Raw genomic sequence first — 17,409 nt, forward strand, 5'->3', positions numbered from 1 at the left:
GACTGCCGAACTTGCCCGTATCAGCTCCCAGCTGGCTGCCCTGCAGACCGTGTCTTCTTCGTAGCCTACCGTGGCTCACTTCAGTGACTTCGGTGCGTTCTTCCTTCCCAAGTCAGATCAGTGGTATTGTGGACACTCGGCCCTCCAAGCTCCTTCGCCGTTTGGATACCACCTGGGTGCTTGATACTGGGGCCACAGAGCATATGACCCCGTTCAACCACCGGTTTCTGTCCTACGAGCGGCACCTTGGTGGTCGAGCTGTCCACACGGCGGGTGGGGGACGACTTCGCGTGACTGGTATCGGGTCGATCCATGTGGATGGCCTTGGTATCATTCACAACGTCCTTCATGTTCCGTCCCTTCAGACCTTACTTATGTCACCGCAGCGACTCGTCGATGCGGTCCATTGCTCGTTCCACATTCAGTCTGATGGGATCTTTTTGACTGACAAGGTGGGGAAGACTTTGCGAATTAGGCGCTCGGATGGCCTACTGCTGTTGGACGAGAGGGGGCGGTCGGGGACCCCGGTGCAGCGGTGCTTGTTGACGGTCGAGGACCAGCGCCGGCAGCGGCTTCTACTCACTCACCAGCGGCTCGGGCATCCGTCTTTCCATGTTTTGAAAAGACTTTTTCCGACATTGTGTACTGGCTTGGACCTCTCTTCTGTTGTTTGTGATGCATGCAAACTGGCGAAGCATCGCCGGGCCTCCTTCCCTCCGTCGACTTCTCACAGTGATGTTCCCTTATATCGCATTCATAGCGATGTATGGGGTCCGTCGCGACAGGCCAGCCTGAAGGGACACCGGTGGTTCTTGATCTTTGTTGATGAGGCCACCCGTTACACGTGGACCTACTTGTTGCCGTCCAAGAGCGCCGTCTCCTCGACTGTTCAAGCCTTCTGCACCATGCTTCAGACTCAGTTTGGCCGGACTATTCAGCGGTTCCGGTCCGACAATGCGCGGGACTACGTCAACCAGGAGTTGACCTCGTATTTCACCGCCCATGGGATTCTCCACGAGACGTCTTGCGTGGCGACGCCCGAGCAGAATGGCCTTGCCGAGCGGCGTATTGGGTATGTCACGTCGACTGCCCGCACTCTCCTGCTGGACTACCACGTCCCGTGGACTTATTGGGGGGAAGCCGTTCTGACGAGTACTCATCTCATCAACCAGCTGCCCAACCCAACCCTCCAGTTCAGCCCTCTGATTGACCGGTTGTCGGCTGCCTTTCCCGCCGCGCAGCTCCGCACTCACCTTCTTCCCCGCGTCTTTGGCTGCACGGCATATGTTCATGACACGACGCCCTCCCTGTCGAAGCTGGATGCCCGGGCGCTCAAATGCGTCTTTGTTGGCTACTCTTCGCTTCAGAAAGGGTATAAATGCCTTCATCCCTCTTCTCGTCGGTTTTTCGTCTCCGCCAATGTCACCTTCTCTGAATTTCAACCCTTCTTCTCTCCCTCATCTCCTCCGGCCCCCACTTGGAGCCGGATCTGGTTCTGGAGCCCGCTGCTCCCACAGTCGTTCCACCCCCCTCTTCTTCTCCTCCACCGGTCGGCCTTCCTTCCTCACCCATTGCGCCTACTCCATTATCTTCCTCCCCCGAATCCTCGCCTCCTGCTTCCGCTCCCTCCCCGTCTGCTGAGTTCTCGCTTCCTCTCTTCCGCCAGCCATTTCAGTCGTCTTCTTCTCTTGCTGACGATGACTCCTGACTTGCCTATCGCTGCGTAAAGGGGTCCGCCAGTGCACCCGCACTCCCTTTACCCTCTCTCCCTCTCGCTCCTTCGCCAGGTTGAGTACTCCCTACCGCCTGTTTTTGACCCGCATCGACTCTGTCTTCGTTCCATGCCGCTTAACCGATGCTATCGCTTGTCCTCATTGGAAAGCGGCGATGGATGAGGAGATGCGCGCTTGCTCAAAAACCACACGTGGATGTGGTTCCTCTACCGCCGGGAAGACGGCCGTCGTGCAAGTGGGTTCACACCCCAAGCACAACGCCGATGGCTTCGAACGCCGCAAATCGCGCTCGTGGCTCGTGGCTTCACTCAGTCCTACGGCGTCGACTGCCGAGACGTTTTCTCGGTCGCGAAGATGGACACCGTCCGCCTCCTCCTGTCGCTGGCCGCGCATCATGGGTGGTTGATTCGCCCGTTCAACGTTAAGAACGCCTTCCTTCATGGCGGTCTTACCGAGGAGGTCTACATGCATCATCCTCCGGGCTACCCTCTCGGGCCTCGGGACCGTCTGCCGACTGCGGAAGTCCTTGTATGGACTGAAGCAGTCACTGCGATAATGGTTCGCCGCTTCAGCTCCGTCATGCGCGCCGAAGGGTACACCCAGAGCAATGGGGAAGCCACTCTCTTCTTCCGTCACGGCCCGGCCGGGGTCGCTATCCTGGTCGTTTATGTGGACGACATCCTGATCACCGGGTCGGACACTGCCGAAGCTTCACGCCTCAGCCGCTCCCTTGCTCGCGAGTTCGAGATCAAGGCCCTTGGTCAGCTCCGGTACTTCTTGGGGCTCAAGGTGGCCTACTCGGCTCGTGGTATCTTCATCAGCCAGCAGAAATATACGGTGAACCTGCTGACTTTGACGGGTATGACCGACTGTGCTCCTGTGAAGACCCCCATCGACCCCAACGTCAAGTTGGGCGCCAGGGGTGACTCTCCGCCGGTCAGCACCCATCAATATCAGCAGTTGGTGGGGAAACTTCTCTATCTGACCCACACGCGTCCCGACATCAGCTATGCAGTTAGCCTTCTCAGTCAGTTCATGCATGCTCCGCATGAGATTTATCGTCAGGCAGCTCACCGGGTGCTCGCGTACCTGAAGGGCTGTCCCGGGAAGGGTTTACTCTTCCCCCGGAGCTCAGAGCCGACTGTAAAGGTATATACAGACGCTGACTATGCAGGCTCGACTGTGGACTACCGGTCTACCACCGGTCTTTGCATCTTTGCCTTCGGGGGCCTTGTGAGCTGGAAAAGCAGCAAGCAGGATCGTGTCTCCGCTCGAGTGCAGAGGCAGAATACCGGGCACTTGCGGCTGCGGCCGCTGGGGCTCAGTGGATTCACGGGGTGCTCCGCGAACTTCGCGTCGTGTACACCCGTCCGATCCACTTTTATTGTGACAACAAATCGGCTATTGCCTTGGCTCAAAATCCGGGCCAGACGGGTCGCATCAAGCACATGGAGATCAACCGCTACTTCTTCAAGGAGCGGATGGACGAGGGCTTGTTCGACTTGTCTTTCGTGCCGTCATCCGACCAGGCGGCCGATGTTCTCACGAAGGGATTATCAAATCCTCTCCTTGTTCGTGCTACCTCCAAGCTTGGCATGGATGACATCCATACCTCGCCATGGGGGCTGTTAGTGAGAGGCCTCTCCTAGTGGGTCATGTTCTATAAACCAACTAGGCTCCCTCACTTATCACTAACTCATATTCTCCTCTCTCTCTCTCCTAGGGTATATATACCCCTCCTCATGTACATTCTAGTTAAGGAATTCATTCTTCTCCTTCCTCTAAGCCCTAGCATGGAGTTCAACAGATGATGATAAGAGGACAAGGAGAGTATCATCCTCAGCTTTGATGATGAGTTGAGTTATTCATCATCATTCATTCTCGACCGGATGACAATGCCGATGACAAGTCATCAACGTAATTGATTCCCATATAGAGTTGTTATTGCCTCGTCACTTTTCTGCAGCTATGGGTGACGAGGACTACTGCTCATCGTCATCGTCATCTGCGCGATGGACGAATGATGTCGGTGCGATATGATGATGATCTATGTGGATGATGAGGATGATGAAGAATGCGTACGAGTCTTCCATCCCTAATGGAGAACGATTCTAGAATAAGTAGGCATTTGTTAAAACTCCATATTCTGCTTGAAGATTGTCAATAACAGACACTGATGTCCAACGATTACCCCTCCGAGAGAGAGACAGAGGGGGAATGGTGTTGAGAGAGAGAGAAATGGAGAGAGAGAGAGAGAGAGAGAGAGAGAGAGAGAGAGAGAGAGAGAGTCGGCGGAGTGGACGACGCTGAGATGGAATGATCCTTGCTCCTCGCGTGCAGGGATGATCGACTGCGAGAGGAACAGTGAGATTGAGTTGAGGAAGAGGGGATGTGCGATAGCACTCACCAGGGAACCAAAACTCCTCCATCCCGTGTTGTGGGTACCCTAAGAGCGTCTGTGGCCTGGCCTGTCGTGGGCCGGGCCTTTGCCTTTGTGTTTGTGCCGATGCCGTCTTTCGTAGATGTGCTTTCGGATCGCATCAGGACTCCCTCCTATGCTGACCAGCTTGTCCTCAAGCTGGAAGTCCGGAAACTGAGCTTTCAGCTTCCACGACAATTCCCAGGTAGCTTCGAAATCGGGCAAACCCTTCCAGTAAGTGAGCATTTGGAGGCCTTTGGCAGAAGGTCGGTGGGCTGTTATGCGTTCCGGGTTAACGATCCATTCATTGTCGTAAGACAATCCTGCCGGAAGCGGTTGACTGTTCGCATGGTTGCGCACAGCTCGTTTCAGCAGCGACACATGAAAAATCGGGTGGATGAGTGCGTCAGCTGGTAGGTCGAGCCAGTATGCTACCGGGCCAATCTGGTGGGATATGCGATATGGGCCAAAATATTTGGGTGCCAGCTTTTCGTGCTAGGGCTTTCATACAGTAGGGATGCAGCTTGAGATAGACCTCGTTTCCCACATTGAACTCGAGGTGGCGGCAGTGGCAGTCCGCTTGTCTCTTCATGAGCATCTGGGCGCGCTCAAGGAGGCTGTGTAGGGAAGTCAACATCTGATCGCGCTCCTGAAGTAAGTGGTCCAAGTCGTCCAGGGGTGTTGCGGGACTACCATACTTGATGATTGTGGGCGGGTCCCGTCTGTGAACGGCCTTGAACAGGGACATTTTGATGGCGGTGTGATAGGAAGTATTGTAGCTTAATTCTGCCCAATGGAGCCAAGAACTCCATTTCCAAGTTTGGTCTCCTGTGAAACACCAGAGATACGATTCCAGGCTCCTATTCATGACTTCAGTTTGGCCGTCGGATTCCGGATGGTACGCCGTGCTGTGCTTCAGCAGCGTGCCTTGCAGCTTGTGGAGGGCTTGCCAAAAGGCGCTCAAGAAAATACTACCTCGGTCAGAAACAATGGTGCGTGGAATGCCATGTAGCTTAACAATTTCCCGAACAAGATGTCTGCCACGTCGCGAGCTGAGAAGTGATGACTGAGGCCAATGAAATGGTAGTATTTTCTGAGGCGGTCGACCACCACCAGGATGCTATCAATTTTGCCCGACTTTGGTAGGCCTTTGACGAAATCCATAGGTATATCCTCCCATATCTGCTGAGGAATCGGCAGGGGCTGTAGGAGTCCAGCTGGAGATAGGGAAGATGTCTTGAATTGTTGGCATATGAGACATGCGTTGACGTATGCCTTTATAGCTGTTAAAATATTGAGAAATGGACTCAGGGAAGAGCTCCAGCCAGTGGCGGCGCCTGAGGATGATCAGGAGGGAAGAAGAGAACAAAAAGAGTAGTAGTTTCATTAGGGTTTAGTCTTTACATTAAAAGGGGCGGCCAGGGAAGGTCACATGTGACCTCTGACAGAGTCACATGTGACTCAAGGCCTCACATGTGACTCCTAGGGCTCACACGTGCAGCCACTTAAGTGCTGTTCCCACGTGTGAGCCTGAAGGGGGGCGAAATAGCTCTAATAGAGGAGAATAACACTCTAACTCCCTTGTGGGCCACTTATAAACCGTGGCCCACTTACAGTGGGATTAATACACCAAAAAAAAAAAAGAAAAAAAACAGCAGCTGACCAACAATAGCGGTCTTCATGCCCTTCCAATAAAACTGCTGTGATATCCGCTTGTAGGTCTTCAGAAACCCCCAATGACCCTCGATGGCTCTGTCATAAAGTTCATGGAGAATGCGCGGAATGAAGGTGGATGTCGCTGGACGAACCAGGGACCTGCATGGAGAAGAGTGTCATTTGATAACGAATGTTTGTTGGGGGTACCAGGATTGGCCCGTAGGTTCTGGATTAAGAGTTGCAGTTCCGGATCGAGGTCCACTTCACGACGAACATCGTCTACGTTGCCCTATGCAGATCGCGATGTGAGAGCCACTGACAAGGTGAGAGTGGTGGGTTGGCGGGATAGAGCATCTGCCAATTGATTTGAGCTGCAGGCCTTGTACTGAATCGAGAAGTGATACCCCATAAGCTCGGGCAATAAGTGATGATATTCCCCATGTACTTCATGTTGCTCCATGAGATGTTTCAAGCTGTGTTGATCGGTCCGGACGATAAACTCTCGAAACATGAGATAGTGTCTCCTTTTTCGGACCGCTAGCACAACGGCCACAAGTTCCCAGTCGTATGCAGAGCAAGTCCGCACCGTTGGGGGCAGTACCTGACTGAAGAAGGCAATGGAGCGTTTGTTCTGAAGGAGGACCGCCCCCATTCCCACTTCAGATGCGTCGGTATCGACTACAAACGGTTGTGAGAAGTTGGGAAGAGCCAGAACTGGAGCTGATGACAGGGAGCATTTCAAGTTCTCGAACGCTTGCTGAGCTTCTGGTGACCACGAGAAAGCTCCCTTTTTAAGCAATTGGGTGAGAGGCCAAGCGTGCGTCGCATACCCCACCACGAAATGACAGTAGCAGCCTGCCAGTCCCAGGAATCCTCGAAGTTGGCGGATGTTCTGCGGGGTGGCCATGATTTGACTGCTTCCACCTTCCCTGCATGCGTGGCGACGCCCTCGGCCAAAATCCAATGGCCCAAATATTCCAGTTTCAGTTGAGCAAATGAGCACTTGTTGGGATTGATACGTAATTGGTGGTCTGCTAGCTATTGGAGAATTTGCAGCAGATATGCGTGATGGTCTTCGTCTGTGCGACTGTAGATGAGGATGTCATCAAAGAATACCAAAACAAATTTGCATAAGAACGGTTGGAAGATGAAAGTTCATAAGGGCTTGGAACGTGGTTGGGGCATTGCACAGCCCGAACGGCATCACCACATACTCATTGTGCCCTACGTGGGTGCGGAAAGCCGTCTTCTCAATGTCGAAAGCATGCATCCGAATCTGGTGATAGTGTTGAACTGGAGCTGATGTCTATATCCCTCTCTCTATCTCTCTCTCTCTCTTTCTGCCCTATTGTAAGTGGGCCACCTTCATATAAGTGGCCCACAGAGGGGACTTAATTAATATCGGAGGCTATTTGACCTCCTCCCACGTGGAATCCCTTAGTAAAGGGTTACACGTGGGACAGAAATTGGAATCATTTTTTTCTCCTTCATTCTTCCCTTTCAGGCGCCCTGGGCTGGAGCACCTTCAACCTCCTCCAGCCCTAGTGGGACCTCTCAGTCTTCCTCTACTCTTTCTCTCTCTTGTGATGCTATTCTAACATGGTATCAGAGCTCTAGGAGATCCCTGGAGGCCCCGATTTTGCTTCAGAACATCCCTCCAAGCTTTCTTTTGTTCTCGAATCCCTGCTAGGGTTCAGGCAACGATTTCAGAGTACCTGTTGGCGGATTGGAACGTGTGAGGAGCCACTTGAAGCCATGGCAAGCCAAGTTGATGAAGATAGTGGGCCTGACTCTGGAAACTCAGGCCAGAACAGTTCAGTCTTGCACCTGCAGGAGCTGGGAAGGCCTGCTGTAGTGTTTCCCCCTCAGTAAAGTTTGATGGGGGAAACATGTTTGAATGGTCCAAGATGGTGACTCTGACAGTCTATGGCTGTCTGTTGGGAGATCATCTCACAGATCTGCCCAAAGCTGTTGCAGATCCAGAGTTTAAAAAATGGAAGGCAGAAGAGTCACTCATACTAAGTTGGATGTTGCGGTCGATGACACCGAGATGCGCCGACTTCCTCTACTGCAACACTGTTAAAGAACTGTGGGATGAGATACAGCGCTACACAGCAGAGCAGTCCCATGACTGGAGGATTTATGAACTAAGAGTGCTGGAATCACAGGCCCGTCAAGGGACTGAAAACATCCGCCAGTATTCTTCACGCCTGAAAGCCATTTGGAGGGAGACTGATCATCTTTGGCCCACACAGAATCCGCTGTCTGTGGAGCGCCAGTATATCCTTAAGCAGAGGATATTCACCTTTCTGATGGGATTGAATCAGGTATTTGAAGCTGTTAGGAGTCAACTTCTCCACCGAGAAAAACTGCCCACTCTCGAGGAAGCTATCAGCGCCACTCTGCAGGCCGAGAGCAGATTTGGGGTCACACCCGACTCCCAGGGGCAGAATTCCTCTGCGTTACTAACCAAGAAACCTGAGGGTCGAGGCGGTCCTCCCGGAGGATGGACAACAAGGCCAGCACCACCAAATCCAGCAGTAGGTGGTGACGGTGAAGACAATCGTGACTCGCTATTTTGCAACTACTGCAAAAAGCGCCGTCACACCAAGGAGAACTGCTGGAAGCTTGCTTGGAAGAACCAGCAATCTTCATCCGGGAAGAAAGCTCTCGTAACCCAGCAGCTCAACTGCTGCAGTCACGAATGTTCAAGTCGAGGAAATCCAGGAGCGCCTGAGTTCGACTGCCCTCGCTAAATCAGGTAATTCATCTTCCCTGTATGGGTGGGCGATACCGGGGCAACGGATCACATGTCCCCTGAAGGATCAATGTTTCAAACTTATGTCCGAGCTGGTGGTCCTCACAAAGTCCAAACTGCGGGAGGAGGTTCCTTGTCAGTCAAGGGAGTGGGGGATATATTGGTCGACTCTATCGGAACCCTCAGGAGGGTATTACATGTCCAAGATCTACGGGCAAATCTGATTTCCATACAGAAATTAGTAGATGATTACGGATGGCGTTTTATACTTGACAGTGACAGCTGCTTTCTCTGTGACAAGGTCTCCGAAGATGATTTCGCCCTTTAGACGAAGAGGGGACTCCTCCTCCTCGATCGTCCTCTGCAACAATGCTTGGTGACGAGGAACGGGTGATGCGCCTACATCGACAAATGGGACACCCACCTTTTGACTTGATGAAAACTTGTTATCCTCGCTTTTTTTGGGGTTCTGGACGATGAGTTGTTTTGTGAAGCATGTCACTTGGCGAAACATCGCGAACAAGTTTTAAGTTGATTGATGATCGATGTCTCTCACCTTTTGAATGTATTCACAGCGACGTATGGGGACCCTGTCCTGTGACCAGCCTTACAGGATGTCGGTATTTTGTTGTGTTTATAGACGACTGTACAAGGGCGATGTGGACATACCTACTGAAGTCGGCGGAAGTTTCAGAAGTTTTGATGAAGTTCTGCGAGTTGATCTCCACGCAGTTCGAGGACTGTGAAGAAATTCAGAACGGATAATGGTTCTGAATTTTTCAACGAAAAACAAACTCCTACCTTTCAAGCCGCGCATGTTGTACGAATCGCCATGTGTCAACACTCCTCAGCAGAACGGTCTGGCGGGCGTCGTGGCCTGGGATACACTCTGGCCATGTCCCGTGCATTGCTGTTCCAAGCGATGCCCAAACACTATTGGGGTGAAGCCGTCTTAACCTCTACTTATCTGGTGAACCGGACACCAATGAAAATTCTGGGATATCAGTCACCGTTAAGCCTGCTTAGTTCCTCCTTCCCGCGACTGAAGTTGTTCTCTGGATTGCCGGCTCGTATCTTTGGGTGCTGTGTGTATGTTCACCACAATGGCAGCAAGCTCGACCCACGGGCACTAAAGTGCATCTTCGTCGGGTACTCGGGAACTCAGAAAGGATATCGGTGCTACCATCCCTCATCCCGGAAGTTCTATGTTTCTGCAGACGTTACCTTCCGCGAATCTGAATTTTTCTATGGATCGGCAGAGCCTTCAAAGACCGTAGCAGACGTGACTCCAAGTGGAATCGAGTTCCTGTCCATCCCGGCAGTCAGATATCAAGAGGAACCTCCTAGTGATAAACAGTTGCTTGAAACTCCAAGTCCATGTGTGGATAGTGCAGAGGGCACTGCACAAGACAGTGAAGAACAGGAAGTGGAGGAACAGGATGAAGATGAAACTCAGCCCCCCGTTCCGTTAGAAGACGACAGTGTAGCAGTCTCTCTTCTGCCCGAACCAGTTGAATCAAATGAACAGCCAGAACTAGCTCCAAGTGACCTGGGATGGCGATTGCGTAACGAGGAAGGGTGCGTCCTGCCGATCCACACCAAAATACCCCATTGGCCAGTATGTGAAGTATGAGAAACTTGGAGCGATTATGCAAGCTTTCTGACGGAACTGGGGAATATTATTGTTCCCACTCGAGTTGAAGAAGCTCTCCAACACCCGGGATGGAAATCGCCATGGATGAAGAAATGTCTGCGCTTGAGAAAACGGTACTTGGGATGTCGCTCTCCTCCAAAGGGGAAACGGATAGTGGGATGTAAGTGGGTATTCACCCCAAAGTTCCACTGCAATGGTGTACTTGACCGGTTGAAGGGAATTGACTACGATGAAACATTTGCTCCAGTTGCAAAGTTCAACACAGTCCGTATTTTAATTGCCATTGCTGCCAAGTGTGACTGGGAAATCTCCCAGTTTGATGTCAAAAATGCGTTTCCATGGAGAGTTGGAGGAAGACGTCTATATGCAATTTCCGCCAGGCTATGAACCGGTGGGTGCCGGACAATTGGTATGCAAGTTAAAGAAGGCTCTCTACGGGCTCAAACAATCTCCCAGGGCGTGGTTCGGAGGTTTACGAAGACGATGTTGAGATTGGGCTATCACCAAGCAAGGGGTGACCACACTTTGTTCATCAGACATGGAAGCAACCAAAAATTTGTCTCCTGATTGTCTATGTGGATATCCTCATCACAGGCAGCGATGTTGTAGGCATTCAGCAGTTGAGTAAGGCACTCTCAAGAGAGTTTGACTTGAAAAGCTTGGGCCGACTGAGGTATTTTTGGGCATCCTCAAAGGCTGGCATTTCATTAAGCCAGCATAAGTACACCTTAGATCTTCTGAAAGAGACCGGGCAGCTAGGGTGCAAACCCACTTGATCCCAACGCAGATTGGAACGGGGAAGACAGTGCTGCAGTGGATAAGAGCTCCTATCAGAGGTTGATCGGAAACTGATCTACTTGAATCACACGCGGACATCTCCTTTGCCGTGAGCCTACTCAGCCAATTCATGAGTGCGCCCCATGAAGTACACCTACGAGGCGCCCCTCGGATTTTAGGCGTGAAAGTACACCGTTGGACAGGGACTTCTGTTTTCACGGGAGGCGGGCTCACCTCGAGGCTTACACCGATTCAGACTGGGCAGGGTCTGTGGTTGACCGAGGTCCACTGTTACTGCACATTCCTCGGTGGAGTCTTGTGACATGGCGGAGCAAGAAGCAAAAGGAGGTGTCATTATCTAGTGCAGAAGCAGAACGGGCATTAAAGGGGTGTTTCCGAATGTCGGTGGTTGAAGCACCTACTGGAAGACCTGTCCCTGTATGGAGATCAGGAATACAACTCTACTGTGACAACCAGTCGGCTCTGGCTATTGTCAAGAATCCTGTTCAACATGACAGGACGAAACACATGGCTTTGAACCGGCACTATCTTGCAGAGAACATCCGCAGCGGGAACATTCAACCTATCTTTGTGCCATCCATCAACCAGAAAGCGGACATCTTCACGAAGGCCCTTCCGACATCACGCCCAGTCCTTGGTGATCAAGCTCGGCATGGGTAACATCCACACCTAGCTTGCGGGAGGGTGTTGAACTGGAGCTGATGTCTATATCCCTCTCTATCTCTCTCTCTCTTTCTGCCCTATTGTAAGTGGGCCACCTTCATATAAGTGGCCCACAGAATTAATATCGGAGGCTATTTGACCTCCTCCCACGTGGAATCCCTTAGTAAAGGGTTACACGTGGGAGAAAAGGGGCATGACTCCCACGTGGGAGACACATGTACCCCAAACCCTAGCATCAGAAATTGGAATCATTTTTTTTTCTCCTTCATTCTTCCCTTTCAGGCGCCGCCCCCTGGGCTGGAGCACCTTCAACCTCCTCCAGCCCTAGTGGGACCTCTCAGTCTTCCTCTACTCTTTCTCTCTCTCTTGTGATGCTATTCTAACAGATAGCCTGATCGAAGGTCCAATTTTGAGAAAACCATCATACCTTGGAGCTCTTCGAGGAGTTCGTCCACCACCGGAACTGGGAAGCGGTTGGGAATAGTGATGCTATTTAGGGCCTGGTAGTCCACGCGAAACCTTCAATCCGCCCGATTTTTTCTTCACCAACAGTGCGGGGCTAGAATATGGGCTGCGAGAATTTCGTATAACCCTGGCTGCTAGTTGCTCTTCGACGAGTTCTTCTAGTGCATTTTTTTGAAGGTGGGAATATCGATAGGGGCAACTGTGCACCGGTCCTGAGCCTGGCAGCAGTGCGATCTGATGGTCGCATGATCACTGGGGAGGAAGCGACACGTGTGGCTCAAAGATCTCCGGAAAGCGGGTCTGACAGATGGACCGCATTATATCCTCGCGGTCAGTTGGTGACGACGCAGACTGGCTGACTGATAGCTTGTATAGACCGGGCCCAATGGCATGGGTTGACTGTCGACGAGCCACTGCTAGTGGAGCCTCTAAATGTGTGACACCCTCGCCTCGTAACGTGTGCCATATGCTATCAGCTTGGAATTTCAACAGCAGAAGATCCCACTGCGTCACTGTCCATCCCAAGGTCCGCAGCCATGCGAACCCAAGAATGACGTCCAGGCAGAGGTCCGGAATGGGGTAGAAGGATGCTCTGGTTGAATACCCTTGGAGGTGAAGATGGACTCCCGAGCAAACGTCTGACCCTTGTTGCCACCTGTTGTCGCCATAGCGGACTCGGTATGGTGGCATGGGCGCCCTCTCCAAGGCGTCATCAACGAAGATATCCGATGCTCCCGAATCTATTAGGACGGTGACTTCGTGTCCGCATATACTTCCTCGTAGCTGCTCCGAATGTGGTGAGGACAAGCTAGTAGTTGCACGTAGCAATAAGTGCCGACATTCCATTTGCGGATCTTCGTGAGGAGTCATAAGGAGTGGTTCGTCCTTGTCTGGGTCTTCTCCGATGCCTGTGGAATCCTTGGTGTTCATCACCACGGAGATGTTCAGAGTCTTGCGGCAAGCGTGGCCCGCGGTGAATTTCTGATTGCACTGGAAACACAATCTCGGGGCTTGTCAGGCCGCCAGCTCTTCCGAAGTGAGGCGGACTAGGCCAGCTGTTCGAGAGGGTGGGTTGCCGGCAGCCCCTGCTGGAAGTGTCCCCGAGCCTTGTCCCCAAAGGGAATTGGTCCAGTTGCGGGTTTTGGGGCCTGTTTTGGTTGGGTCAAGCGGGTCCACCCGGCCCGCTAATCTGGTGGGCCTAGGGTGGTCAAATGGTGTCGAAAGTTCCTCGTCATTGTCCAGGGCAGACGATGGAGGCCGAGGCGACGGCACAGGCGACGATTCTCGCGGCAGGGGGGGCGCTTGCTAGAGCGACGGAGTCAGGGGTTGGGGTCCCGAGGATGACGACCCTGGCTCCTGTCTTGGTGTAGACTGATTCGGTCAAGGTTCCAACAAGAGGAGTAATGTGTCAACTTCTCTTCCAAGCGTTGAATGTGGTCTTCCATGTTCCTCTAGGAGAACGGCTCTGATACCAGATTGTTAAAACTCCAAATATTCTGCTTGAAGATTGTCAATAGTAGACACTGATGTCCAACGATTACCCCTCTGAGAGAGAGACTAAAAGCCCATTTTCTGAGGCCCATTGGCAACTTGTGGCCCAAGAAGGAGATTCTTCTAGAACTGATAGGATCTGCAGAAAACTACCAAGAGCCCCTCAAAATCCTCTGACAGAATTTTCTCTGACAAGATCTTCTGATATGATTTTCTCTGACAAGATCTTCTGACTGGATTTTTCTTTGACAGGATCTTCTGATAGAATCCTCTGACAGATTCTTCTTCTGCCAGGATCTCTGCTCTAACATGTCAGAGCTGCATATCTTCTGTTTTGTCCCATCAGGATCTTCTTGAGCCACACAAATATCTCCTGACAGCTTCTACAGGCCCCAGAATCTGCAGGATATCTTTGCTCAGGCCTGTCAGGCTGCTTATCCTTTGTTTTAGCTTGTCATAATTGTTTTTCTCAATGTTTTGAATTGTCCTGTCATGGATACAGTCATTATGGACGAACCTGCACTTGTTGTGGCCTATATAAGGTCCCCATATACCCCTGAATGAGCATTATTGAACTATATTGTCTTGTTGAAACTGTTGTTTCTTCCCGTTGAGTGTTCTCTTTGCTAGAGAGTGCTCAGTTGCTTGAGGATTCAAGCAAACCCCTTATGGACTCAAGGGTTGGAGAAGCTAGTTCTGTGGATTCAGGACTTGGCTCCTTCAAGTAGAGCAAGACTTGTGGATTCAAGTCCTGTTCCTACATTGTTGGTGTACTAAGGTTGCGTCAAAGACTGAGGGGGATGGTGTGGAGAGAGAGAGAAATGGTGAGAGAGAGAGAGAGAGAGAAAGAGAGAGAGAGAGAGAGAGAGAGAGAGAGAGAGAGAGAGAGAGAGTCGGCGGAGTGGACGACGCCGAGATGGAATGATCCTTGCTCCTCGCGTGCAGGGATGATCGACTGCGAGCGGAACAGTGAGATTGAGTTGAGGAAGAGGGGATGTGCGATAGCAGTCACCTGGGAACCAAAACTCCTCCATCCCGTGTTGTGGGTGCCCTAAGAGCTGTTGTGGCCTGGCCTGTCGTGGGCAGGGCCTTTGAATTCGTGTTTGTTCCGATGCCGTCTTTCGTAGATGTGCTTTAGGATCGCATCAGCATTAGCCTAAATGTGCTAAGCTAATTAATCATGCCCTTACCCAAATGAGTTTTTGAGCAATTCGCTCTATGGGTTTGGGTTCTCAAAAGGAAGTTTTATTTGCTTATTGTTCCTTGAGAAGCATTATATTTTATGAACAATCTTTCTTTTCAGGGAATTATTCAAGAAGCCCGTACGGAATAATTCTGGAGATAATCCTCTTTGGATCCTCATCAAGGGGCTAGCTGCATCCTTTTTCAAGCTTTGGGTATAATATCTCATTAAAGAGAGCAAATTCGTCTTGTCGAGCAGCATTTGTCTATTTGAATTTTTCTAGAGCTTATGGTTCATGCATTGTCTTGTACTGTACCACTTTACTATTCTCGTGTGAGTACGGAATGTAATGCGTCAATAAAGTGTTATCCAGATTCATATTGTATTATTTATTTTAATCTAAGGCATTTCCCGGGTAATAGGATGTGTTATGATTTCTAATTTCTTATCAAAATAAAAAATAACGTCACCCTGTTCGCGCAAGTTATTTGCTTAGTTCTAACTTGCTATTTTTATTTGTATTCACGTTTTTAATTATTTAATAGGAAAACAGAAAATAATAGAAAGTTTTTTAGTCTGGAATTCTGCCTACCTATCAAAAATTCAATCTATACATCCGGTTGATATGAAAAATGTGAAATTGATAATTTACTGGCTTCAATATTCACCTGACAAATGTGAAATTGATAATTTATTGGCTTCAATATTCATGTTTACAGTCTAGATTGTGAAATTGACAGAGTATATAAATAATTTATTGGCTTCAATATTCACCTGACAATGTGAAATCGATAATTTATTGGCTTCAATATTCAAGTTTACAGTCAAGATTGTGAAATTGATACAGGAGTATATTAATAATTTATTGGCTTCAATATTCAAGTTTACAGTCTAGATTGTGAAATTGATACAAGAGTATATTAATAATTTATTGGCTTCAATATTCATGTATGAGAATACCCTCTTTATGAGAATTTATTATGGTCGTTTTAGGAATTCCTGAAGCACGTATGAGAATAGGCTTCTATAGCTTTGAATCACCTCATATGCATGAATAAGAATTAGAGCAGGTAGCGTGTCACCTTAGAGTTATAGCATTCTCTTGTGTATATTATAGGTGTTCTTTAGCTTGCAATGCAGATAGAAATCTTTTCTGGTAAAGATTGATTCATTATAAACTCCATGTTTTCTTAAAGAGTTGAGGTTATCCTCTAGTGAGATGAAATCAAGATCAACTCAAAGGATAACTGACCTTAAATATCATTGTTTCTAATTTAGAATATTAATTGAAATAACGAATGACAAAAGCGTTTGTGTTGACGCTCTTGGCAGTAGAAATTTCTAATCAAATGAGTAAAGAGAATAACTGTTTTTTGTGTTGGAAATAAACACGATTTAAATAATTATTATAATGTTTTAGAATAAAAGTTATTTCAGTTGCATGATTTTATTTCTGTGCTTAATTTTTCTATATCTTAGTTTGTTTTTTAGTTAAATTCGTTGGTATACTAGACACATTCGTTGGTATGTTTCAAACCTGGCGTATATCAATAATTATTTGCTTCTTTTGCCCTTTAATGTTCAAATTGTATTTAAGTTTGATTTTAAAAATGGTAATTGATTACATATATCATTACTTTAAGCTGAATTCATATATAGAAAGCATCAAATAACTAGTGGATGTTGGCATTCTTTTGTAGTTTGCTATTTTATTTTCATTTGCAAAAGATAGCTAGGAAATCTCTTTTATAATCGTGATGATAAATCAAGTCAAGAATTAATTAGTGACTTATTGGCATGACCAAACCAGCTGCTTCATGTTAACGTATCAGGGCAAAAAATTGATGACTATGAAAGATATCTTAAACATTGTGGTAAAATACTTTTTAATAATGTTGCATAACGTTAACTAGTTTCCATTCGCGCATAATGTTGCATAAATTGATGAATACATAAGAAATATACAATATATTTCCCTATATTTTCTAAGTTTACTTGATAATGTTCCCTAATGAACACCCATTATTGTTTGATTTTCAAGAATATATTTCCCATACTCTAGATATCAACTTTGAGCCCAATCAGTATCAATTGATGAAATTTTATGAAGGGTCACTAAGAACACTATATAACAAGCAAGAAAAATTGTGTGATGCTCACTTTATATAATATTCCATGACTCAAAACAAGTGTGTAGTGTCAAAATGGTGGTAGGGTATAAAATTTCTTTTAGTCATATATCCATAGGCCTGAGAATTATTAGTTACTCCATGTGCATAAAGTTGAGAATTATAAAATCCTTCTATTATTTTATCTTCTAATCATTTTAAAACTTACGAATTTCTGTTATACAATTTTGGATAATTTTAAACAATGAAATATCATTTAAAAATGATTAATTGTGTTTTGGATATGTGTAAAACAGTACTTTGTTAGAGCTAAGGTATGTGGATCGATGATGAACATGGCGGGAAAGAATTCAATCTGTCAGCAGTAATCCGTCCTGACCCTGGAACAGAAATGTAACTAAAGCCCTAGCCAGCTCCCTATTCATTCCATACTAAAACTGAAGTTTGCTCATGCTAGTAT

The 17,409-nt window shown here is 48.6% G+C and overlaps 1 protein-coding gene across 7 annotated transcripts in view; it reads left to right on the top strand.

Annotated features, from left to right (window-relative positions):
- The window catches only part of LOC144715333 (uncharacterized), a 38,660-nt gene extending 23,421 nt beyond the window's left edge, over positions 1-15,239 (top strand). For 5 of the 7 annotated variants that reach the window (XM_078590274.1, XM_078590275.1, XM_078590276.1 and 2 more), the window contains 2 exons: positions 13,932-14,061; positions 14,941-15,239. In XM_078590274.1, coding sequence (XP_078446400.1) covers positions 13,932-14,061; positions 14,941-14,970 — 160 coding nt within the window. In that variant the 3' untranslated portion in view covers positions 14,971-15,239. The remainder of the gene's footprint in view (positions 1-13,931; positions 14,062-14,940) is intronic. The other 2 variants (XM_078590280.1, XM_078590279.1) reach the window with 1 other exon arrangement.
- The last annotated feature ends 2,170 nt before the right edge of the window (positions 15,240-17,409 follow it).

This window comes from Wolffia australiana, chromosome 18 (genome assembly GCF_029677425.1).
Source record: "Wolffia australiana isolate 7733 chromosome 18, ASM2967742v1".
Lineage (NCBI taxonomy): Eukaryota > Viridiplantae > Streptophyta > Magnoliopsida > Alismatales > Araceae > Wolffia > Wolffia australiana.